The 25568-nt window shown below is 35.5% G+C and overlaps 1 protein-coding gene across 1 annotated transcript; it reads left to right on the top strand.

Annotated features, from left to right (window-relative positions):
• The first annotated feature begins 11203 nt into the window (after positions 1-11203).
• LOC141721175 (villin-4-like) lies at positions 11204-24842 on the top strand. The gene is made up of 24 exons (XM_074523945.1): positions 11204-11419; positions 13189-13283; positions 13539-13638; positions 13972-14040; positions 14123-14359; positions 14440-14617; positions 14717-14849; positions 15771-15933; positions 16031-16178; positions 16324-16424; positions 16753-16908; positions 17373-17441; positions 17548-17616; positions 17750-17887; positions 19655-19783; positions 20199-20346; positions 20496-20528; positions 20623-20780; positions 22220-22345; positions 22436-22501; positions 23439-23763; positions 23849-24051; positions 24140-24279; positions 24423-24842. The coding sequence occupies exons 2-23, from the start codon at positions 13228-13230 to the stop codon at positions 24251-24253; spliced, it is 2919 nt and encodes a 972-aa protein (XP_074380046.1). The 5' UTR covers positions 11204-11419; positions 13189-13227; the 3' UTR covers positions 24254-24279; positions 24423-24842.
• The last annotated feature ends 726 nt before the right edge of the window (positions 24843-25568 follow it).

Below are 25568 nucleotides of genomic sequence, written 5' to 3'. Positions count from 1 at the left end.
AGCAGCATCACCAGTATCTCCAGCATTAGCAGCATCAGAACTTAAAGAATCAGTATCTTCTGATAAGACAACAGTGTGAGTAGCAATGGAGGCTTCAGCATCCTCTAATTGCTGATCTGATACTAAGTTCGGATCAACAGCCATATCCTGATGCTCACCTAAAGTCTGATCATCAGCATCTTGATGCAGAGAAGGTGTTGTTGATAACTCTGGAGTTTGAACAGCATCAGTAACAGGTGTTGTGGAAGGATTATTTGCTGTTGGAGCTTCTAAGAGAAATACTTCAGACACAACCAAGTGTTGAACATCAATATCAGCACTTGTGCCTGGATCAACAAGAGACACAGATGGTGAGTTGGCCTTGTCAGATACAGCTTCCTGAGATGGAGTTGATGGAGAAGAAGTGACTGGAGCAAATTCCTTGTCTTGTGAGATCAGAGATTCCTGATCCCCTTCCTTAGCTGCTTCCTCTTCATCATCGGAAACTGGCCTTTGTGCCCTCTGTTTCTTGTACTTCCTTGTTGATTTGGATTCCTTGGGAGTTTCAGGAACTGTCATTTGTCTAAGCCTCTTGAGAAGCCTAGAACCCCCAATTTCAGAATCCTTCTGAGAAATCTCTTTCTCAGCTTCAGATACAACAGGTTCTCTAGCAGGAACCGGTTCCTCAGAATCAGATTCATCGCTCAATGCAATCCTCCTTCTCTTTTGAGATGTTTGAGGAACATTCTTTGTCCTCTTTGGCTTGGAAGATGAAGATTTCACAGTAGGTGCTGAAGATGAAGGTCGAGCAGGCTGTGAAGTGGAGAGATAGGATTTGAGATATGTTCTGAGGATAGGTTGAGTAGAATGAGAGGTAGGTACTGAGGTTGATGGATATTGGGTGTTTGGAGTTGATTGGACATCAGAATAAACAGATCTATAAGTATCAGGATCAGCATTTACCAGGATCTGTTTTACAGACTTAGGAATCTGTAATGGTCTAACCACTTTTTTTTTAGTATCAGCATTTACCAGGTCATTAAAGTATCGTTTTGCAACCTTAAAAGGTGGGATTTGAGTGCTGACTAAATGAGGTTCATCAGTACAATAAGTGTAAATAAGTTGACAGAATCTAGCAAAATAAACAACATCTCGATCCTCTGTCATCCTATCCCCAATAAAACCAATTATTCCAGTTGCAAAATCAAAATGAGTTTGATGAATAATAGCATACCCTATGTGCTGACTCAGAATTGGGATAGCATCAAAATTTGAACATTTGTTCCCAAAAGCTTTGGTGATGCAATCAAAGAAGAAACTCCATTCTCTTCTGATATTAGCCCGTTTTAACTGTCCAAGTTTCGTCAGACTCTTTTCATATCCCAATTCAGCCATTAACTCCCGAAGGGCTGAGTCCTCTGGAATTGAGAAAGTACAATCTTCTGGAAGATGTAAAGCCCTGCGTACTGTACCAGGAGTGACTACAAAAGATGAATCACCCACTTGGAAGATAATACTGGGAGTTCCACGTTGACCACCATCATCAAAAAGTCCAGTCCTCCAAAACCTCAGAACTTGTTGGCTCGAAAAGAATTCAGGCTGTGTTAATGCATACCCAACCTCACTATGTGCAAGAAGATCTTGCACAAAGTGCAATTCAGATGGAGCTTCAGTGTGATCAAGAACTGCAGCATAGTTGTTGGGGACAAACTTAGCTCCATCAATGATTAAATCCTTTGGTGCCATGTGAAAAAAAATGAGATTCAAGTATGCCTGTTAGGTGTTTGAGTTAATGTCTGTAGGAAAAACCAACGTGAGAAATAAAGAGAAAGAGAGTAAAAGTAAGGAGAGAGATAAAATATGAAGAAAATAAAAGATTAAAGAAATCTTCTCTCTGTTGTACTTATACTCTGAACAAAAATGTTACCGTTGGACACCTGTCAGACATGCAGTAATAACGGACAGTTACTGGGCTCGAGAAAACAGGAATCATTACTTACCCATTTGCCTAGTTTCAAGGAAAAACCGTTCCATTTATCAAGAGAAACAGTTTTAATTCAAAATTTAAGCCGTTATCACTGATTGAATTATTTTTCACTGCATCAGTGATATTCTGAAAATACATCACATGAAAATGACCAAGATAAATTAGATAAGTAAGTGCTGAAAATGAATCAGAACTTAATATAAAACAAAATTTATATGGTCATCAGAATATCAATCAGGATTTATCAACACAAGATAAAATAACTCAGAGACAAAATCTTGAAGTAAAAACAACTTTCATTAATATATCAAGACAATACATTCATGAAATGGAAATTACATCAATACTTATACAAGTTTTTCTCTAAGCTTCTAAACCTAACATCAACAGCCTTAGTCCTAGCTAAGAAGCCTGACAAAGCTGATGATGAAGAAAAACAGGAAGAAGACGAGATTAAGTCATCTTCTTCTTCCTACTCTCGACAAACAGAATGGCGAGTCTGATGATTCGCTCTTGCTGGCGGAGAGCTTCCAGCCTTTCCTCCTCCAATCGCTCCAGATGGCGATGGAAGTCCATATAGAAGAACAGAAGGTGTGTCAGTACCTCCTGTGGGACAGAGTCCCATATCTCCTCAGGAATGGCTGTGACATGCCATTTCTGCTGCCACTCGGCACAACTTAGCTCCATATTGAAGTTTTGGTAGTTCAAAAACATGTTGTATCTGACCATTGTGTTTTTGAAAGAAGAAGTATGAAGATAAGTGTGTGAGAAGAATTTGATGGAAAGACTGATGTGAAGTGGCTGCTTATATAGGCAAGAGAATGCCAGGAGATGCAAAGAAATTGAATGCTGACAGGTAGAATTAATTCTACCTCGTCTCCCTAGACTTTGAAAAAGAATAACATTCATTGGAAAGAGGAATCATGGTTTAAAACGCACAAGAAACAAGAAACAATGGACTGTTCAAGTACGAATACCATTAATCCTAATCATAGTGACTATTAATCTTCCACTTCAACATATTCTAGTTCGAACTGAGACCGTTATCAAATTTTATTCACAGATAAGCCAAGTAAAGGATTAGACTGAGAAATCAGAACTTAGACCTATACCAGAACTTAACAGTCATCAGAACATAATTTCTTAACTCGAAAAAAAAATGCCCATCTTAGTAAATCCTCATACAAGTTCTGAGTTATAGACTTCAGAACTTAATCATCAGAACGTGTAACTAGAACTTGTCCTCAGAATTTGTGCAATAATGACACAATGACTGTTTATCTAAAATAACATAGACCACCACAGAAATTTTCATCATTCAGATGGAGTGATTAGTGTGTGCATTAAGCTAAATAACAGACAAAGAGTAAAGTCTGATTCACTTCAGTACATCTTAGAAATAAGGCATAACTAAAATTTTGCTAAAGAGTTGTCATTGTCCTGAAACCTACTGATGAATGAGTTCATGCTTGAGTCCACCTCAACTGTTTTGTGCTAATTTTATGCATCTTTTGAAATTCTATTTTACAGTGGATTCTCAGTGTAAGTGAGTCACGACTGTTTATCAGAATTTATGCTATTATCAGAGTATTTCTCCAGTAATCATAGAGTGTGAAAAGTCACCAAGAAAATATTTTACTTTTCTAATGCATATTTACTTAATACCAGCAATGCACTTGGGTCGTCCCTTCCACATTTTTACTCTAGATCTCAAAGGAGTACCTGATTTTATTCTTTGATCTTTTTGCTTTTTCTTTTGATAAGTGAGGTTTATCAGCACTTAGTACATTCAGCAGTTTTACTAGTATCAGAACTTAACAGATGAGTAGCATTATTCTAATTTGTGACTTAGTAATAAGATATACAAAGTAAACTTAACTAAGCTCAATTATCAGAATTTGCTAGTGTCATAGGGTTTCCACTGAAATAATTACTTCTTACATGGAATCATTTGTTTATTGAAGACTACTAGGTCAGTATCTAGCACAGTTATCCTCATAGGATTGAATAGGTACTTGAACAGACATATCACTTATCAGAGTTTAGAAACATATATCAAACAACAGTCAGTACTTAAGAACATTTATCAATTAAGCACAGAATACACAATGAGATTAATTCTGTAAATACTGAGCATAAAGTTTGATAACACAGAACAAGACTAAGCAGATTTAGAGAAAGAACCTGAAACCATTCAAGTTCATTTACCAATCTTGTAAAAGTAGCTTCACACAGTGGTTTTGTGAAGATATCTGCTAGTTGTTGATCTGTGGGAACAAAATGCAATTCCACTGTACCTTCATCCACATGTTCCCTGATGAAGTGGTACCTGATGCTGATGTGCTTTGTCATAGAGTGTTGAACTGGATTACCTGTCATAGCAATAGCACTTTGATTATCACAGTAAATAGGGATTTTGAAATATGTTAACCCATAATCCAGTAACTGATTCTTCATCCAAAGAATCTGTGCACAACAGCTTCCTGCAGCAATATACTCTGCTTCTGCAGTTGATGTGGAAATTGACTTTTGTTTCTTGCTGTACCAAGAAACCAATCTGCCTCCAAGAAATTGGCAGCTTCCACTTGTGCTTTTCCTGTCAATTTTGCAACCTACAAAATCTGCATCTGAGTAACCTATTAGCTTAAAATCTGAATCTCTAGGATACCATAATCCTAGAGCAGCTGTTCCTTTAAGATACTTAAAGATTCTTTTTACAGCTGTTAAGTGAGGTTCTCTTGGATCTGCTTGAAATCTTGCACAAAGACAGGTAGCATACATGATATCAGGTCTACTAGCAGTTAGATAGAGTAAAGAGCCAATCATACCTCTGTAGTCAGTAATATCTACTGATTTACCGGTATCCTTATCCAGTTTTGTCGCAGTGGCCATTGGAGTGGATGCACTAGAACAATCTTGCATTCCAAATTTCTTCAGCAAGTTTCTGGTGTACTTGGTTTGACAAATAAAAGTGCCTTCCTCATTCTGCTTGACTTGAAGGCCCAGAAAATAGCCCCATCATACTCATCTGATATCTTGACTGCATTAGTTTGGCAAACTTTTTGCAAAGTTTGTCATTTGTAGATCCAAAAATGATATCATCAACATAAATCTGGACCAGAAGTAAGTCCTTTCCATGGTTGAGGTAGAACAGTGTTTTGTCTATTGTCCCTCTGTTGAATCCACTTTCCAGAAGAAACTGAGCTAAAGTCTCATACCATGCTCTAGGAGCTTGCTTAAGTCCATAAAGTGCTTTATCAAGCCTGTAGACATAATCTGGATGTTTGGTATCTACAAAACCTGGAGGTTGTTCAACATATACCTCCTCCTCCAATTCTCCATTGAGAAAAGCACTTTTCACATCCATTTGAAAGACAGTAAACTTTTTGTGAGCAGCATAAGCCAAGAATATCCTTATGGCTTCTAACCTAGCAACCGGTGCAAATGTTTCATCATAATCAATTCCCTCCTGTTGAGAATATCCTTTTGCAACCAGCCTTGCCTTATTCCTTGTAATTATGCCATCACTGTTAGTTTTGTTTCTGAATACCCACTTTGTACCAACAACAGATCTATTCTTTGGTCTTGGCACTAGGGTCCAGACTTTGTTTCTTTCAAATTCATTCAACTCTTCCTGCATTGCTTGCACCCAATCAGCATCTTGAAGAGCTTCTTCCACTTTCTTTGGCTCAGTCTGAGAGAGAAAAGAATTATAAAGACATTCATTTGAAGTACCTGTTCTAGTTCTGACACCTGCATCAGGATTTCCAATTATCAAATCAGGTGTATGTGATTTTGTCCACTTCCTTGCAGATGGAAGGTTTTCTCTAGAACTGGATGCTCCCCCATGATCCATGCTATTTTCATTTTCATTTTCTGATGCTCCCCCTGAAACTATGGTCTCTGAGTTAGATTCTTCAGTATTTAGATTTTCAGCACTATCAGAACTTGGCTTATCAGAACTTGACGAATCAGAACTTGAAGAGCCAGATGCATGTTCTGATGTTTCTTGAGATGTGGTAGGATCTTGAGTATGCTCCCCCTGCATAGGTGCATCTTCCTTTGACGTAGTCTCCACAGTTTCAATAACATCAGAGTTTAATCCATCAGAGTTTACAGTATCAGGACTTAGACTGTCAGGATTTTCTGTATCAGAATTTGAGGCTTCATTTTCAAATCTCAGCTGATCATGGTCAATGAAATCTTCAAGACCGGTAATCTTTTTGTCATCAAAAGAGATATTGATAGATTCCATGACCACTTTTGTTCTCAAATTATAGACTCTGAAGGCTTTTGTGGAAAGTGGATATCCAACAAAGATTCCTTCATCAGCTTTTAGATCAAACTTTGATAGCTGTTCAGGATGAGTCTTGAGAACAAAACACTTGCATCCAAATACATGAAAATATTTCAGATTTGGCTTCTTTTTCTTCACCATCTCATATGGTGTTTTTCCATGCTTGTTAATGAGTGTTGCATTTTGAGTAAAACAAGCAGTCTGCACAGCTTCAGCCCAGAAATAGGTTGGAAGATTTGCTTCTTCAAGCATTGTACGTGCAGCTTCAATGAGAGTTCTATTCTTCCTTTCAACAACTCCATTTTGTTGTGGAGTTCCAGGAGCAGAAAATTCCTGCTTTATTCCATGGCTTTTGCAGAACTCTTCCATTATCAAATTCTTGAACTCAGTGCCATTATCACTCCTTAAAACTTTCACAGAGTCTTTGACCATTTTATCCAGATGTTTGATATGATCAATCAAGGTTGATGCAGTTTCACTTTTTTGTATGCAAGTAATACACCCATGTGTATCTGGTGAACTCATCCACTATGACCAACGCATACTTCTTCTTTGCAATAGACATGACATTTACTGGACCAAATAGATCAACATGTAGAAGATGATAAGGCTCAAGAATTGATGATACAGTCTTGCTCTTGAATGAAGATTTTCTTTATTTGGCTTTCTGACATGAATCACAAAGACCATCAGGAGCAAATACTGTGTTTGGCAATCCTCTCACAAGATCTTTCTTGACCAGTTCATTTATATTATTGAAATTTAAATGAGAGAGTTTCTTATGCCAATTCCAGCTTTCTTCAATTGATGCTCTACTCATCAGACAGATTGCAGAACCATCAGTACTTGTTGAAAGCTTAGCTTCATAAATGTTACCACGCCTGTATCCTTTCAGAACAACTTTGCCTTTAGATTTACTCACAATTTCACAGTGTTCTTCAAAGAAATCAACATGATAACCTCTGTCACAGATTTGACTTATACTCAGTAGGTTGTGTTTAAGTCCTGAGACTAGAGCTACTTGTTTAATTATGACATTTCCAAGATTGATATTGCCATATCCCAATGTTTTTCCAATGTTGCCATCTCCATAAGAAACACTTGGGCCAGCTTTCTCCACAAAGTCTGATAGCAGGGCCTTATTTCCAGTCATATGTCCTGAACATCCACTGTCCAGAACTAGAATATTTTTCCTGTTGCCCTGCAATCACAAAGACCACTAATTATTAATTTTAAGGACCCAGACTTGCTTGGATCCTTTGGCCTTATTAAGTTTGTTAACATTTGCAGCGGATTTAGCATCAGAGTTTATGTTAACATTTTTCTTATCAGAACTTACACTATCAGACTTTGAATCAGAATTTACACTAGAAGGAACAATGGAAACTTTCTTCAAAGAAGGTTTTATTTGATAATAATCATAGTACAAACTATGATATTCCTTACAAGTATAAATGGAATGCCATAAACTACCACAATGAAAACAAAGATTTTATGGTTTGTATCTAACAGACTGACTCTTAACTCCTGACTTTGAAGGTAAGGAGTTAATATTCTTATTCTTCCTGCAAAAAGAAGCCAGATGGTTAGAACTTCCACAGTTATGACTTGTTTTCCTAGAAGCATCAGGAACAGGTTTATAATTATTGCTTTTATTCACACCTTCCTTTCCATTCCTATTTTTCCTAGGTGATTTTACCTTGTTTGCATTCTTGACATCTTTCAGCTTATGCTTAAGCTGCTTCTTTGTCATTAAGCCTATGTTCACTTCAGCTGTCTTTTCCTGTTTTAGTTTGTCAGAAGTTAATTTTTTTGTAACTTCTGATTTTTCATTTTTAGACTTTACAGTTACAAACTTAACAGGTTTTAACTTTGGCTTTTGCTTATCAACAGACTTAATTTCTTCAGTTCCTTTATCTTTCTTATCTTCTCCATAACCTAAGCCCTCTTTCCAGTTTCCACTACTTAACAAATTTTGAGTTGTTTTGCCAGAGTTAGTCCAAGTCCTGATAATCTCTCTTTCCTTTTCTAACTCAGTTTTTAGAGATTCATTTAATTTTAGCACTTCATTCCTAACATAAAAAGCATCATCTCTATCCTTTTGAGTTTGATGGAACATGACTAACTCTTTTTCTAAGAAATCATTTCTTTTCTTAAATGCAAGATTTTCAGAAGTTAATCTTTCACATGTTAAAGTTTGATCTCTATAACTAACAAACATGGTTTTAAGATATCTTCTCAACTCATTAATATCATCAGTATGAAAAGCATAAGTAGTCTGAGGTACCTTTGTTTCAGCAGCTTCAGAACTGCTCTCAGCACTTTCTTTATCAGCATTTGCCATCAATGCATAGTTTTCCTCACTTTCAGAGTCTGAGGTGTCTGTCCAACTTTTCTGCTTTGTGACAAGAGCCTTGCCTTTGTCACCCTTTACCTTCTTGCAGTCAGGAGATATGTGGCATTTCTCACCACAGTTATAGCATTTAACATTGGTGTAATCTCCTCTGTCAGACTTTCCTCCTCTGCCTTCAGATCTTCTGAAATTCTTCTTATCAGAACTTATGCCTTTCCTGGAAAACTTCTTTCCCTTCCTGAACTTCCTGTATGCGATCTTTGTGATTCCTTTCACCATAAGAGCACACAACTTCATCATCTCCTCATCAGCATCAGTCTCAGGCAAGCTTTCAGAATCTGAGTCATCATCACTCTCAGAACTTGATGACTCAGTATCAGACTTTATGAAAAGAGCTTTACCCTTGTCTTTCTTTGAGGAAGCTGCTTTGGGGAATTCTTCTTCAGCCTTAAGAGCAACTGTCCTTGACTTTCTTCCTTTCCTCTTGCTTCTTTGTTCCATCTCCAGCTCATGAGTCTTGAGCATTCCATAGATTTCGTCAAGAGTTGTTTCATCAAGATTGTAGTTGTCTCTTATTGTCGTTGCCTTCAAATCCCAGCATTCAGGAAGAGCTAACAGGAACTTTAAGTTTGAATCTTCAAGATAATACTTTTTATCAACCAATGACAAATCATTCAAAAGTTTGACAAATCTATCATATAAATCATTCAATGACTCATTAGTCTTTGAGTCAAAGTGTTCATACTCTTGAGTGAGTATTGTCTTCCTGTTCTTCTTAATTGTGTCAGTTCCCTGACACCTTGTTTCCAGAGCATCCCATATCTCCTTAGCAGTCTTGCAGTTGATTACCCTGTTTGACATTACATTATCAATGGCGCTATGCAGTAAGTGTCGTACCTTAGCATCCTTAGCAATTGATGCTATGTCTTCAGCAGTATAATCACTCTTATCTTTTGGTACGGTCTTTGGTGCTTCACCTGCAACTGCAACAGCAAGCTTGGTTGGTTTGTGAAGGCCTTCCTTGATTCTATCAAGGTATTCTGGATCTGTTGCTTCCAGGAACATGGTCATCCTTACCTTCCATATGGGATATTCAGATGGTCTCAGTATGGAAACTCTGATGGTCTCATACCGACTCTGAATTTGTGTCTTTGGTGATTCCTCAGTTTTGGTAGGCTTAGTTGGAGTTTCTGTGTCCGACATGATTGTGTTTGGATCTTTAACTGTATGTATGTTAACAGAAAGGCTCTGATACCAATTGTTAGGTCACACACACTGTAGAGGGGGTGAGTACAGTGTATAGTACACTCAAATCGAACTTTAAAAACTTAAGTAACAGAAAACAAACTTTATTGAAACAATAAACTCTGTTACAGTATGGAACTGTTACCTCTCAGTGATGAACAAATATCACGAGAGCTGCTAGGGTTACAATGAATAATCTTCTCTAATAATGATAACACTTATAGTGTAAACCCTATGTCTGTGTTTATATACTACACAGTTACAAGATAATCGCTAATTGATATGGAATATAATTCTACTTCCTAAAATATATCAATCAGATATCTTTTCTTCCAAGTATTCCATTCTTTACGGAATTCCTTCTTCATGCATATCTCTTCTTATGTTTATCTTGATCTTCTTTCCTTTAATCAGCTACTGTCCTTATCTGATTGTCCTTCAGCACTTAAGTTCTGATATTTATCTTCTGATGATTATCTCCTGATAACATAAGTACTGATATCCTTAAGTCCTGACTTCCAGTATAAGTACTGATCAACAGTTAAGTACTGATTTATCCTGTTCAAGTAAGATCTGAAAGCTAAACATAAAACATATTAGCCATGACATTATCAAATATATCTAGCAATTTGTGTTATGAAGTGTACATTAAATTATAATCAATTACACGGATCAACACACACAAGTATATATATACTGCAGGAAATGCCACACATGGTGACATTGTATACTTTTCTTTGTGTTCTTTCTAGACTGCCTCACAATCTACATACATTTCGAGGTTGAAGAAATATTATCCTCAGCGACCACTTGTAGTTAGGATCATATCTGATATGTGAATCAGTTGTGCTCTGTGTGCTAAGAAATAATATATTTAAATAGTATCATCTTCACAACTACCAATACAAGTAAACAAAATTGAAATTGAAGATACAAGAATTTTCCAGTTTTTTTCCTTTTTTAGTCTTCTTTTCTGTCACTGGTTATAAGTTCTGATGATTTCTTTTTTCGGTTTTAAAACTGAAACCGAAAATTACAACCGAAATCGGGGCTATTGAAATCAAAACCGATAATTTGGTTGCGGTTGCGGTTTTTTATTTTTAAAATCGAGGATTTTCGGTTTCGGTTCCGATTTTAGCATAAAACCGAGTCGAAGCGAACCGTATTCTCCGGTTGGAGTAAAAAGCAAGCAAGTCGGATTTGGAACACGCCAACAACACATATCTGTAAAAGAGTCAGCTTTCGATTCTTTACATGTAAACAACTAAACTGCAGTTAAAGAAAATCCTTACACTTATACATACGTACATAAATTCGCATATATAAACGCATCGTCTAGAGTGGGACCCTGGCGTTAGTGATAAGCACGCCTGGCAACTCATCATAACACTCTTACTTTCTATGTTTTTTTCTCTAGTTTCCTTATTTTTTCTCTTTATTCTTGCTTCAATTTAATTCAATACATACATATTTTTTCTTCATTCTCTTCCTCTCTATACAACTTTAACTTCATCTTGCTTTATAATTCAATCTGTTTCATCAAATTCTCCACTTACAGGTATAAAACTGCTCACAATTTTCTGCATATAGTAATTTTGCTTAATTAGTAATTGTCTTAATATGTTTTGTTGTTTTAATCTGTCCGATATAATTTAATGAGTAGGTGTTGCATTTGGTTTAGTTGAGTTGCTTAATTGTGATGGATTCATGTAGAGAATAATACATACGTACATGATATCTGTTGTTTCGAGTTTGGCAGTGGTAGAAATGCATTGGTAAAATAGGTTGTATTGTTTTATGTTGCAGTGGCATTGCATTTTTACATAGTGAATTTTGCTAACTGCATTATGTGTCTCGTAGCGAGGCGGTTTTATAATTAGTGCAAATGTTTTTTTTGTTTGTGCAGTATGATATGTTTGTTGTTTGTATTGTATTTGGTGCCATACTTTTATAATTGGTTAACTTATTTGTAATTGAGTTTTTGTCCTCGCAAGACTTAAAGTGTTTATATCCACTTTCTTCTACGGTTACCTGTTTATATCCACTTTGTGGTAGTCACATATAATGAGTGCGAGATACCTTGCTTGGCTAAGTGTTTGTATTAACAACATAATGATTGTTCCCATTTCTTATTTCCTTTCATGCCGTACGATTCTTCAATGCCATAACTAAATGTCTTGGTCAAAAGAAAATATATAAGATAGTTTAGCATCCTAACGATGAAACATAGCTGTTGCCACAAAAAAATTAAATCTAATCTCCAATTAGCAGTATCAACAGTAGAAGCATAGAAGACGATGAGACACTAAGTTATGTGCTTTCTAGTCTTAGTCTAGTCACTAACAATGCAAATTCCTATAAATGCAAAATTGGGGAAACTTATTATTTTTTGATAGGGTGAATTACAAGATATTTAAAACTCGCACCCACATTTGCCTTCAGTGAGGCTCTAACCCTTGATTTATAGTAATTAAGGAAGAGGGATATCCGCTAGGTGAAGCCTTGATGATAAAATTGCAAAAACTTGCAAGCAAAAGTGCATGTATTATTGTACATAATCAAACTAACACGTGACATGACAAATGGGAAATCAAAGCAAGCATCATTACCTAGATGTCAAAGAAACCATAATATTACTAGGAATTACAAAATATCAGAAGTTAAATCTAGAGATCCTTTTACCAACTATCTTAAACAGAACATTATTAAGCAAATGGATGAACCTTTTTATAGGGGTAATTGATTTTATAAATGAAATAAATCATTGATGAATATGAGCTATGCCACTATGCATATTAAATATTCTTTCTAATGATGTGACATCTCATAATAGGAACTGTAGTTAGAAGCTTAACTCTATGATGATGTACTGTACGTCCTCTAACTGATGGTTATTAATAATAACCTGGGCAATAAACACTGGTTAACACTTAATAATAACAAATTAGGATAGGTTTCTAATATAAACTAGCTGGGGAATCAACACTAGTTAACACTTAATGATAACAACTAATTAGGATAGGTTTCTAATATAAACTAGATATGAATTGTGTGCCCATTTACTTTAATTGCATCCAAGTCAAATTGCTAGACCGGATATCTTCAACTTTTCCTCGTCATGTCATTGGTAATGCAGTAGTAGTTATGATTAGTTCATCATCACATTCTATGTTGGTAGCATATATTCACTTATAAATCATCATTCTAAACATATTGTTAGATCATTTGGCAGTTCTTTATCACTATTCTGTTAAGTGCTCGTTGTTGGTAGCTCTTTTTGTGCTCTCCCACCCATAAAATGGTCTGGGTGGCGAAATTATTGTGCAGATAAATTGTGAAAGTGACAAAGACATCTAGAAAGTATTCATGGCTGTTTCAATGCGAGATTTGGATTCAGCTTTTCAAGGAGCCGGACAAAAGGCGTATCCTTTGATTTTAGATGCCTTGATATTTATTTGTAAACGTTGATATCTCCATTATGCAACATATGAATTCCCGCTAACAAGTTTTTAAAAGTTTTGGCTTTTATTTTAAAAGGAGGATAGTGGGTGGTTGTTTTCCTTTTAAAAACTTTTGTTAGCTAATTTTCCATCATAGTATCATTTCATCTCATATGAATTCTAAGTTTATGATATATACGAGGGATCCTTTTTTCTGCTATCCTTGATAATGTATAGTGGAATAGAGATATGGTTCATAGAGAGTTTCCGCCCTATACCTGTGTCAAAATCTTTACATGGAAAGTTTTTTACTGGGGACTCCTATGTGATTTTGAAGGTAATATTTCTTATATATACTTCAACTGTTTCCCAACTTTTTCCACAAAAAAGAATATATTTTAGTGCAAATATCACCTAATTAAACAGCTCCGGAGGAATGAGCTATTTTGTATTGGGTGTAATTAACTACTATGGCATGTCGCGTAGCATAAAAAAAGAAAAACTATTATGGCATGTCCCTTTCATTGGCCTAAAGCTTTATTTAATGTCGCGCAATATGGTGTCTTCTACTTTACTCTCTTAAGTGTATCCACAATATAAGACCTCAACTGACTGCTACCTATTTTACACATTGATCATAAGGTTAATCCCGCGTCTTTACTTATTGCAGACAACTGCCTTAAAAAGCGGTGCCCTGCGCCACGATATTCATTATTGGCTAGGCAAAGATACTAGTCAAGTAAGTGCCCATATTGCATGCTTTCCCGTCTAACATTCACGAAGATATACTCAACTTTGAAGTAAAACTCTTCTGTAAATAGGATGAAGCTGGAACTGCAGCAATAAAGACTATTGAACTGGATGCAGTTCTTGGAGGGCGTGCTGTTCAATATCGGGAAGTGCAAGGCCATGAAACTGAAAAATTCCTTTCTTACTTCAAACCTTGTATCATACCTCAAGAGGGAGGAGTTGCATCTGGATTTAAACACGCTGAAGCTGAACAGCACAAATCCCGTTTATTTGTCTGTAGAGGCAAGCATGTTGTTCAAGTGAAAGAGGCAAGTCTGGTATCGCTTTGGTAACCTTGGATTTTTTTATAAGTAATGGTAATTCTGAGCCTCCCATTTATTGTTTCCAGGTTTCTTTTGCACGTTCCTCACTCAATCATGACGATATCTTTATACTTGATACGGCATCTAAGATTTTCCAGTTTAATGGTTCTAACTCATCTATACAAGAGAGAGCTAAAGCACTGGAAGTAGTTCAGTACATTAAAGATACATATCATGATGGAAAATGTGAAATAGCTGCAGTTGGTCAGTGTATTATATATCACTGAGTAGTAGAAGAGACTACCTGAATATTGTTCAGCATTTTAAGTATTTTGTTGGTATTTTGTTGATATTTTTGTGTAGAGGATGGGAAACTAATGGCAGACGCTGAAACGGGAGAATTTTGGGCCTTATTTGGTGGGTTTGCTCCTTTGCCAAGGAAAACAGCCACCGAAGATGTTAATAATACTAGTGATGTTTCTACGAGGCTTTTTGGGTACTACATCCTTTCCTGATTGATTCTATTTTTTGCTCATCTTTCCCTCATTGATTCTATGTTCTGATCATCTATCCCTCGTTGATTTTATGTTATGCTTCTTACTTGAAGATGCACTGTGAATCAATATATCCAATTTGGTTTTTTGCATGGTTGTGTAGATAAGTCGAGTCGATGGAGGTCCATCTTGTCGACTAGTCGAATAGTCTTAGACTAGACTATTCGACAAATTAATAATAATATTATTTACTTAGACTATTCGACAAATTAATAATAATTTAATAAATAATATATAATACTAATATATATCTTATATCTGGTTTCTCACAACAAAATTCTAACATTCTCATACTCATATGTATATCAATCAAAAAATAGATATGTTAAACACAAACATATCTTTTTTCCCTTCTATATACTCACATACTATACAAATATATAAACAGATTATACTACATGTATATTTGTTTTAATCAATTCAGACATACATAAACACACCCACATAAAGATATATAAGCTGAAATTAACATGTTGACTGCTGGTGATGTTGAGGAGCTTTTTACATATTTTTTTTCTCATTTTAAATTTTGATTGGATTTTGCACTAGTCGACTGACTAGTCGATAAGTCGACCAAGATGATCGGCTAATCGACAATTCACAAGTCGAACTCTCTAGTCGACTATCTCAAGCCGGCTATTCGACTAGTCGAGCGCTGTGACAACAATGGTTATATATTTTGCTATATGTGTAGATCACCTCTTTTTTTGCTCTGGACTGGGTACAACTTCTTCTTGGTTCAAAATCTATCAAAGAAAGGAAGATGACCGTTGCATTTTCATAACATAAATACAAACAAGAGCAACTTAGTGGCGTGCCGTCATTTTTTTACTTATTCTCACATAATGTGTTTGATCATGAAGTGTTGTGAAGGGGCAGCATGAACCTGTAGATGTTGAATCCCTGAAGAGGGAGCAGCTAGATACTTACAAATGCTATTTATTGGATTGTGGGTCAGAAGTCTTTGTCTGGATGGGGAGAAATACTTCTCTTGACGAGCGAAAAAGTGCAAGTGGAGCTGCAGAGGTACTACCTTATTCTACTTGTTTACTTTAGCTTCTTAATTACTTTATTTTGGGTGAATTCTCTACTTCAAGTTTACTGTGTTAATCGCATTTTACAGGAGTTACTTCGTACGGTTCCTCGGCCAAAAACTCAAATAGTCCGGGTAATGGAGGGATTCGAGACAGTAATGTTCCGATCAAAATTTAATACTTGGCCACAGTCAACAGATGTAACAGTGTCTGAGGAGGGTAGAGGCAAGGTTGCTGGTGAGTATGCGGTGCAGGAGCGTTTCTCGTTCCCAGAAATCCAGTATTACCGTGGATTTCTGTTTTTTTTTTCTATTTTTGTTTATCGACATTCTGCTTATATAAGATATTTGATAATGTTATTTCATTATTGGTTGTTATGTAGCACTTCTGAAGCGCCAAGGGTTAAATGTGAAGGGCCTGCTGAAAGCTACTCCTGCAAAAGAAGAGCCTCATTCTTATATTGACTGCACTGGAAACTTACAGGTATTGGCAGAAAGAATAGTAAGTTTGCTTAATCCAAATGATTGTTAAATAGATCATTAAAGTAGGAGAACCAAAAGAAGGGTAACTGTCAACTATTGCGGAAAAACCACTGAACAAGTTTATATAAATTAAGCATATGACCTGATAGAAAATTTTCATTATGATGTGAAGTCATCTACCAAGATTTTATTTCTAACTTCTGCTCTTGTTCTGACTTCCATTTCCAGCCTGCTAATTTTTTTTTAATGTTGACACCTCCAAGTTACCAATGTGCATCAGGCAGTATTTTTGCGATTCTTTCTAACGTCATAGATACCACACTAAACAGGTCTGGCGCGTGGATGTTGAAGGGAAAACTCCTCTTACAGGTTCCAGTCTATCAAAATTTTACTCTGGAGATTGCTATATCTTTCAGTACACGTATCCCGGGGAATCGGGAGATCAATACCTTGTAGGCACATGGTTTGGAGAGCAAAGTGTTGAGGTGATAACTGCTTTTACTATCTTTCATATGATTTCAGTTGCAGATCATGGGTATATCTACACTCACTCATATAAAAAAAGCTACTGACCCTAGATTTTCGAGACAAATGGAAAATTCAAACTGGAAAAAGAAAAAAAAAAGGAGAAATAAACAAAAGAAGAAGCTACAGTTGCTTTTATGTACTTGCAACGCTCCTTTACTCATGAGCTGCCTGTGTCTATTTAGAATTAGATGTAGAAATGAAAAATATATTAATATGTCGATCTAGTAATGTAATTGAGAATGGTTGAAATTCGTCTATAACAAGTCTTTTTAAAAGTCGTTATTACTTTAGTTAATATGCTGCAGTAAATATATAATGTGTTAAAAAAACAGAAGTTTAACCAGCTTTAATTTTGGTCTAAATTAGCCATGCACTCTGCAAGTCTGCTTGTTACTTTTAACATATAAAGACTGCATTACAGGAAGATAGAAATTCTGCAACATTACAAGCAAGCAAGATTGTTGAGTCGCTAAAGTTTCTGCCTGTTCAGGTATTATGGTTTGTGCTTTTCATTTTCGCGTGTGGTACTTATTAATGAGTTTTTATGTATAGTCCATTGCTAAAAAAATTTCTATGTGTTATGTTCTAATTTCTAGGCACGCATATGTGAAGGAACTGAATCTATCCAGTTCTTTTCAATCTTCCAGAGCTTTCTTGTTTTTAAGGTACAGAATATAGGTGCTGATGGAAACTATATTAGAGTTCTTTCTTCTTCTTTTTTCTCTTTTGTATTTTTGCTTTTATATATTGTTTTCACTTTTTCCTTAATAGTTAGTTCCCTATTTGGAATTTTGTCAGGGCGGTGTTAGCGATAACTACAAAAAGTATATAGCTGACAAGGAACTTCCAGATGTTACTTATTCAGAGGATGGGTTGGCCCTGTTTCGGGTTCAGGGAACTGGACCAGAAAATATGCAAGCAATTCAAGTTGAAGCGGTTAGTTCCTTTTCCGTGCATATATTTTGTAATTGATGAACAAACAGATAGTGATATTATAGGACAGTTTTTGCAGGGCAGATAGCATTTCAGACATTTTAATGTAAGACAGAGTTCAAACATAGGAAAATATTGAAAAAGGTTGATGAAGAGCAAGTCCAACAAATGCCCTATATGATGTCCTAAGTTAACGTTCAGGCCATTTGATAAAAAAAATGATCCAACAATGTCCTAGTGAGCCCTTGTATCACTAGGGCAACCTCTTCAAGCCCTATTTTTGAGGCACATCTATCCTTATCCTAACTTGTATTTTATAATAAATTCTTACCAACACTCTCTTTCTCTCTCTACTTTATATTTTATCTTAATGATGAAAGAAACCTTTAATAATAAAATATTAAATATGTAGTGAAGATAAGGCACATTGTTAGAGATGAAGTTAGTTTACCATGTCCTAAGTTGCTAGGACATAATTTTTAATATTATAATTAAGACTTGAACTAGGACACTCTTGGACTTTCTCAAGTAAGAAGATACTATTAGGGTGAATGAAATGTCTAACGATTGTCACCCCTAGGGGTTCTCAACAGCATAAGGGAGGAATTGTGTTGACCGTAAACAATAATAAAGGGAATAAGTAAATTCTAAAAGGTTCCACTCTGTAATCCATCATTTGTTGGAATTGCATGACTTATAGTTATATAGGAATTTAACCCTAATAAAATTATGTAATGGATGAACGCCGAAGTATATAGAATTATCTTAGGAAGTCTAAAAAAATATATAATAGTGAACATTTAAATGCCAGGTAATACTCTAATCAAATAAATTTAAGCAGACCCGACATATAGAAAAGGAAAATGCTAGAGTCCCCCAAAACAAAAATTGTTATAACAATTTTACCCAAATACCTATTAATGGTAACTTTCCTCATAATAATATGGGACCCCGCGTGCATTTATATGAGCCCACAAATTACATTTTGACACGTGTCATGCCACGTCATTTGGTAACTATTTTGTTAGAAGTTTTGGGTGACAGAAAAATACCTTGAAAAGGAAATGTAGTCTTTTTGCTTCACTGGAAGCATATATAAATAGATAATATAAGCTCTGCTAGCTGAAGATATCAGAACCTAATGCAGATATCAATCGTTGCATAATATCTTGAGAAATATTTTTTCTACTTGTCTGTAATATGGTAGGACAATCTCTTGCAAGTGTTTTGTGGCTGACCACCATCATTTGTTTGCTCTAGTAGTTGGTAGCTTGAGAGACTCCTTAAAGATTCCATGATCAAACCTCACAAGAGATCTTCTATTATCCTCCTAGACACAACCACCTTGTTCATACATTTAAATTTCAGGAAATGACGATGATCTGTAAAAAATAAGAAAAAAGAAATCCGTAAAAGCTGAGGATCCCTTAATTAAAATAGTATTTAGAATTTTCTTAAGTAACAAACTCTACTAGAAGGCTTAAGGTTTTATGAGGAGGGCTTAATCGGATCAAATTCTAAACAAGCCTTCCCTTCACTATAACGAGTGGACAATAGACAATCAAAAAGCACCAAAGAGAAAAAAAAAATAATTTAGATACTGCTGACCTCTCCCCAAATCTGCTACTGCCTTTTTCTTCCGAGTAAAAACGAGATATCCACTTACTGTAGAAGAATGTTGTTGCTCAAACTTCTCCCTACCCTGTTTTTTTTTCTGCGGAATGTCTTGTATTAATCTGAAGAGATTTTTTTTTCTATTTCATTTGACAGGCTGCGTCATCTTTAAATTCATCCCATTGTTACATATTACACAATGGTTCTTCTGTGTTTACATGGTTTGGCAACCTTGCAACCTCCGAGGATCAGGAACTTGTTGAGAGGCTCTTGGATCTGATAAAGGTATGATACTATATGGGTTCTATTTTAGTTTGTTTAATTACTAGTAGCTCTTGCAGTTATATACCTCCAAAGATCTGGTTTTGGCTTCAAATTGCTAATGCATATGTTCCTTCCTTATTGTGCATGTATTATAAAATGCTTGTTTGCCTAGTGCAGAAGTAATTTAATTCCTTTAATATAGTTTAAAAGCCCTTCTTAACCAGGAAAATTCATCAGTTATTAAACTCATTTTTATATAATATCCTAATTTGGAATGCCAGCGTTGGACAAGTATTAAGTTGATGTCCCGCTCAGTTTAAGTACTTTAAGTGCATTCTCCCTATTTAGTCTATACCTTTTTAAAGTCACCATTATGTTTAAAATGGATGATGTTGTGTCTAGCACGCTTCTTCTTATTCAATTATTTGCCATGCAGCCCAATATGCAGCCCAAACCACAAAAGGAAGGCTCGGAGTCCGAGCAATTTTGGGATTTATTAGGTGGAAAATCTGAGTACCCCAGCCAGAAGGTTGGCAGGGATGTCGAAAGCGATCCTCATTTATTCTCATGTTCGTTTACAAACGGTTAGAAGAATATCTCTATAGTCTTTACATTATGACAGTTTACTCTAATGTTCTGTTCCCGTCCTTACACTTAAAGAAAATCTAGTACTCTGACTTTTTTGTTGTGTCCATTGCACCGACTATCTCCGAAATTGATTTCTGATCTGCAGATTTGAAGGTGCGTCTTTTTCTTAAAAACTTTCGTTGTTATTAAAAATGCGACTTTATGTTCTCTGGCCATTGTGCTGGATCAAGAATTTTTTAACTAGTCCAAGATGCACAGATGTCCTAAATAAGTTTTTTTATCTATGCAGGTGACAGAAATTTACAACTTCGACCAGGACGATTTGATGACTGAAGATATTTTTATCCTGGATTGTCATTCTGATATATTTGTCTGGGTAGGGCAACAGGTCAACTCCAAATATAGATCGAATGCTCTTACTATTGGGCAGGTAAGGTTTAGCCAGATTCTCTCCCAAGTGAATCTGTTTCATCTTTTATTCTTATGCTGCTGTATGAATTCTTAACCTGTTGAGGTACAACTAAACTATGAGATGTTAATCCTAAGCAGCTGTGTGTCTCTATTTTCCTAATATGTGTCATTAAGTAGCGATCCACTGTGGTAGCTTCTGAGTTCTGATCATTATATTTTGAAAACGTACAAGTTGTAAGGTAAATTATTTCCACACATTTTATTTCCTCTTAATCTTGGCAACCAGCATCAGAGATAGTCAAACTTCTACATGAATTTCTTAGGGGTCAGTTCGGATGTCATATTTAAGTGCTAAAAATATAGTACTTCAATTATTTAATTTCCAACATGCTATCATATAACTATAAATAAAACAATAACAGACTAAATTATGATAGATTTACTAACAATATAGGGGCACTTAACTTTTTTTTGGTGTGGGGCAGTTCATTATATATATATATATACCATAAAATTTAAATAAAAATTCGCTAAGTTTTGTTTCACTGGAGGCACGTGTCCCCGTAGGCCCCTACATAGATCTGCGCTTGTATATGTGTGTGGTAAAATGTTTGGAATTTAGTTGATTACATAAATTTTAAAAGTTAGTAAAAATAATATTGACAATAAAAATTTAGAAATTACAAGTGGTGAAGGTCAATATCATTTTCTTAAGCAAGTAAATTATATATGTACCTATTTCTTAGTTGTTAATAATAACTTAAGTCAATTATTAGTCACAACTTAGTGTTGTGTACTTGTGTTTGGTTAATTATAAATTTCCATAACCAAGTACTGTTCTAAAATCTGGTAAACTTGGGGAGGTACTCAGAAATTGGTTCTAATCTGAACTGATTTGAATTCACTTGGGTAAAAATTTGTTTTTTGCACTAATTGGGTCAAACTCGGTCAAATTTGACCCCCTAGATTCAAATTTGGTTTTTGGAGTTCTTATTTTGAAAAATTGTCAAGTGTAGAGGGTAACAGTAGATGAAATCAAACTTTAGAACTCTCCTAGAACTAGCGTATCTTTCCATTGCTCAGATACTCTTATATTCTTTCGATTTTGAAGTTTTTTATTATTTAGGCAACCCAAAAATTTCTTATCCAGGCCTTTTGAGTTCGCTGTACTTCAAATTGCAAGATTGAGATAATTGGTTTACCCAAGTTATTTTAAGATATATAGTAGAATCAAAGTCATGTTTCATGTTTTGCATGACTTGGGTCTAGAATCTTTATTTTGTTGATGAACATTTCTTTATGCAGAAAATTGAAAAAATCAAGTAAATGTCACTACGCCTATGCCAGAAAATTATTTTTCTTTTCCTTTCTCCCCACATTTGCAGTATCCTAACCCATCCTAGAGTTAAATGGCGAGCAGCCAATTTAAAACTAATTTTTTCTTGGTATTTACAACAGAAATATCTGGAATGCGACTTTCTTCTTGAGCAATTATCTGGTCAAGCGCCAATATATATCATAACCGAAGGGAGTGAACCAACATTCTTCACACGGTTTTTTACATGGGATTCCACAAAGTCTGCAGTAAGCTATATTATATTACTTCAAATTTTTCATATGGTCAAAACTTTGACATATATGTTGTAGGTTTGATAATATTTCGAATGGTTCCAGATGCATGGAAACTCCTTCCAAAGGAAACTTTCTTTGGTAAAAAATGGAGGGACTCCACTTCTGGATGTAAGTCTTCATTTGCCAGTGTCAGTGTACATTTTTATGTATCAGTTAATCTATTATTATGTGCTAAGTGCCAGTCTTTGTATGCTATTGAAATATCTCTTCCACTCGGTTGAAAACTGTTTTATGTCACAAAAAAATCACTATCAAGAATTGAAGAAATAAAAATTAAACTGGCGACGTAGTTGGCAGTGCGTAAGTAGTATCACCCTCTTCTCCTTTGTGAGAAGAGAGTGATCAAATCCTTCTGTCTGCTGAGGCTGGGTGTGTGAGTTTATATATAAAAAATATGTCGTAACTGGTGGTTCAACAAACTGTATCTAAAGAGTAAAGAACATGGGCCCAAATCAACAGGGACACAAGTCATTTCCCGCCCTCGGTTGTAGACTGACATACCCGTATTCAAAAATTTATAAATTTTAATGTCTTATCATTGTAGTAGAATTTCATTGACATGATGTGTTACTGACATTCTTTATTTAGATTTCATTGCTAAGTGTCCGAGAATCACCAATGCAGAGATAACTAAATGCACTGAGATAAATATATGCAGAGTTAACTAGATGCACGGAGAAAATATATTCACTGTCTCGTGACAAGCCTAGAGCAAGAAATTGAAAATTATCCGATGTATCTTGGGTAAAAATATTAATCTCTAGGGGCCATCTAAAAAAATATTAATCTCTAGGGGCCATCTAATCTTATTCACTTCCATTGGGTTTGTAAAATTGAATATACTCGATCTATAGCTTTAGGCGGGTACCTCACATGCCTCAAATCTTAACCCATAAACCTTATTAAATTAGACCTTACATTTGACCGTTACATGAACATAACAACGAATTGATCTGAGACAATGGGGTAATGATAATGTGCTTAAAAGAATCATTGTGCTTTTTTTTTTTCCAGCATTTTTTAGTTTCACTTATGTTGCCTGCAGAAACCTAAAAGGAGAACACCTGTATCATACGGAGGAAGATCCTCTGCTTTTCCAGAAATATCACAGCGCTCCAGAAGTGTGTCATTCAGCCCTGAGCGAGCTCGTGTACGAGGGAGATCTCCAGCCTTTAATGCATTAGCCGCTGCCTTTGAAAATTCTAATTCAAGGAATATGTCTACTCCTCCCCCAGTTGTACAGAAGCTTTACCCAAAATCTGGGAGCGCTGATTCGGCAAAATCAACGTCTAGATCATCAGCAATAACAACATTAACCTCGAGTTTTGATAAACCCGCACGAGAAACTTCGATTCCCTACTTAATTAAAGGTACATGCTGCTCAATTGTCTCAAAAGCTGTAATCTTGTATTTTGACATCTAATATTTAAGTGTTTTATTCTATCCTGGGTGAAGTGAGCACCAAGGCACCCACTCCAAATCCAGATGCAGCAAGCAAGGAAAACCCGATTAATAACAGAGTAGAAAACTTAACAATACAAGAGGATGTGAAGGAGGGTGAAGCTGATGATGACGAGGGGCTATCAACGCACCCTTATGAACAGCTTACAATATTATCCACAAATCCTGTTACAGAAATTGATGTGACCAAACGAGAGGTATGTATTTCAGTAACATTACTTCTTAGTGAGTTTACAGTATATTACTTTGAGAAACTTTACTAAAAGTTAAAGATCTGCTGCACAGACTTATCTCTCGTCAAAGGAGTTCAGAGAGAAATTTGGAATGGCAAAGTCTGCATTCTATAAATTGCCGAAATGGAAACAAAATAAGCTGAAAATGGCACTTCAACTGTTCTAAGTTGTGCTGATCTGGTCGTTTGTCAGGTTCATACACACTTTGTGGATTAGAAAATCATTTTTTAACAGTATTGAGCTTCTAAAGTCGGTTAATTTTAAAACTGTCTGGTGCACTTGTTTCTTACAAGACCTTCAGTCTAATTGTTACTTCATATTTCCTTTCTAACCAGTGGGAGACATTTTCCCGCACGTGATAGGGACAGCATCGGTGCATTTTTAACTTGTTCTGCTCCCACAAAGCGTTTTAATGGAAAAACTGGAGCTGGCTCCAGTTCCTCGACATACTGCTGGTCTGGAATTACATATGCATTATTCTTTCTTTATTTTTTTGTTAGGTAAGTGGGTGATATATTGTTTATGTTCTCCTGTGTGTTGTGAGCTTCAGTTTTGCAATTTTGTTCTCTTGTTTTCCACTTTTTTTTTCTATCATTGCTTTCAAAGAGCTCAGGTTTTCCCATTTTTTAGTATTATAGTGCGAGGGTGAAAGTGTGTACAGCTAAGAGCTATTTAATTTAATTTTTCTTTTGTATTGTACAATAGAGTGCAATTTGTTTTTTAATAGTTGCTTATCTAGAATTTCAAGTAATGCACATCCATGTCTCTTTGCTGGGGAGGCCTTCTCGAACTCTAGACATCTTGTTACTATTTAAGTGTTAAGTTGAGCTATTATTAGATGAACCTGGTATTTGATTAGAACCTCATTGAGTGCAATCACATTTAGCACAGAAGAGTAGAAGAAAAAAAGAAAAAGGTGAATGTTAAAGACAATACTATGGTCATTTATCTGACATAAGAGTATGAAAGAAAAAACAAAACAAATAACTCTTTCTGCAACTGAAAGTATTTTAATACTATATTCTCCTGATTACATTTTTTTCCCTTGAAAACATGTAGCATTCATGTGATTGACAGCCACAGGATCAACCAAATCAAGTGTATAAAACTTGAGCACGTTTGGATAGCTCAAGTGGTAAAGGGCTTATCCTCTGTCGTCCCAGATCCTGGGTTCGATCCTGGCTCACCCTGAGAATTGTTGAGAACAGATACTCATTTGTAACTATAAGCCAAAATTAGTCAAAAAAAAAAGTGTATAAAACTTGAAGCAAAGAAGAGTAAAATCAGGAGACGATTAAGGAAATGTGATTAACACTTAATAACTTGCCATTATATGTCAGTTTCAAAGACATGTCAATTTATGCAAAATTAATTTGAATATGGGTTGGAGCATGCCAGTTTTATAAAAGCTTTTCCAAAATGTTTCCCCTTTAAAATATTAGCTTTAAATTAAAATTAATATATTTCGCATCATAAAAATT

The sequence above is a fragment of the Apium graveolens genome, chromosome 4, assembly GCF_009905375.1.
Source record: "Apium graveolens cultivar Ventura chromosome 4, ASM990537v1, whole genome shotgun sequence".
Classification (NCBI taxonomy): Eukaryota; Viridiplantae; Streptophyta; class Magnoliopsida; order Apiales; family Apiaceae; genus Apium; species Apium graveolens.
The sequence above is the reverse complement of the archived record's forward strand: the minus strand, read 5'-3'. Positions and strand labels throughout refer to the sequence as shown.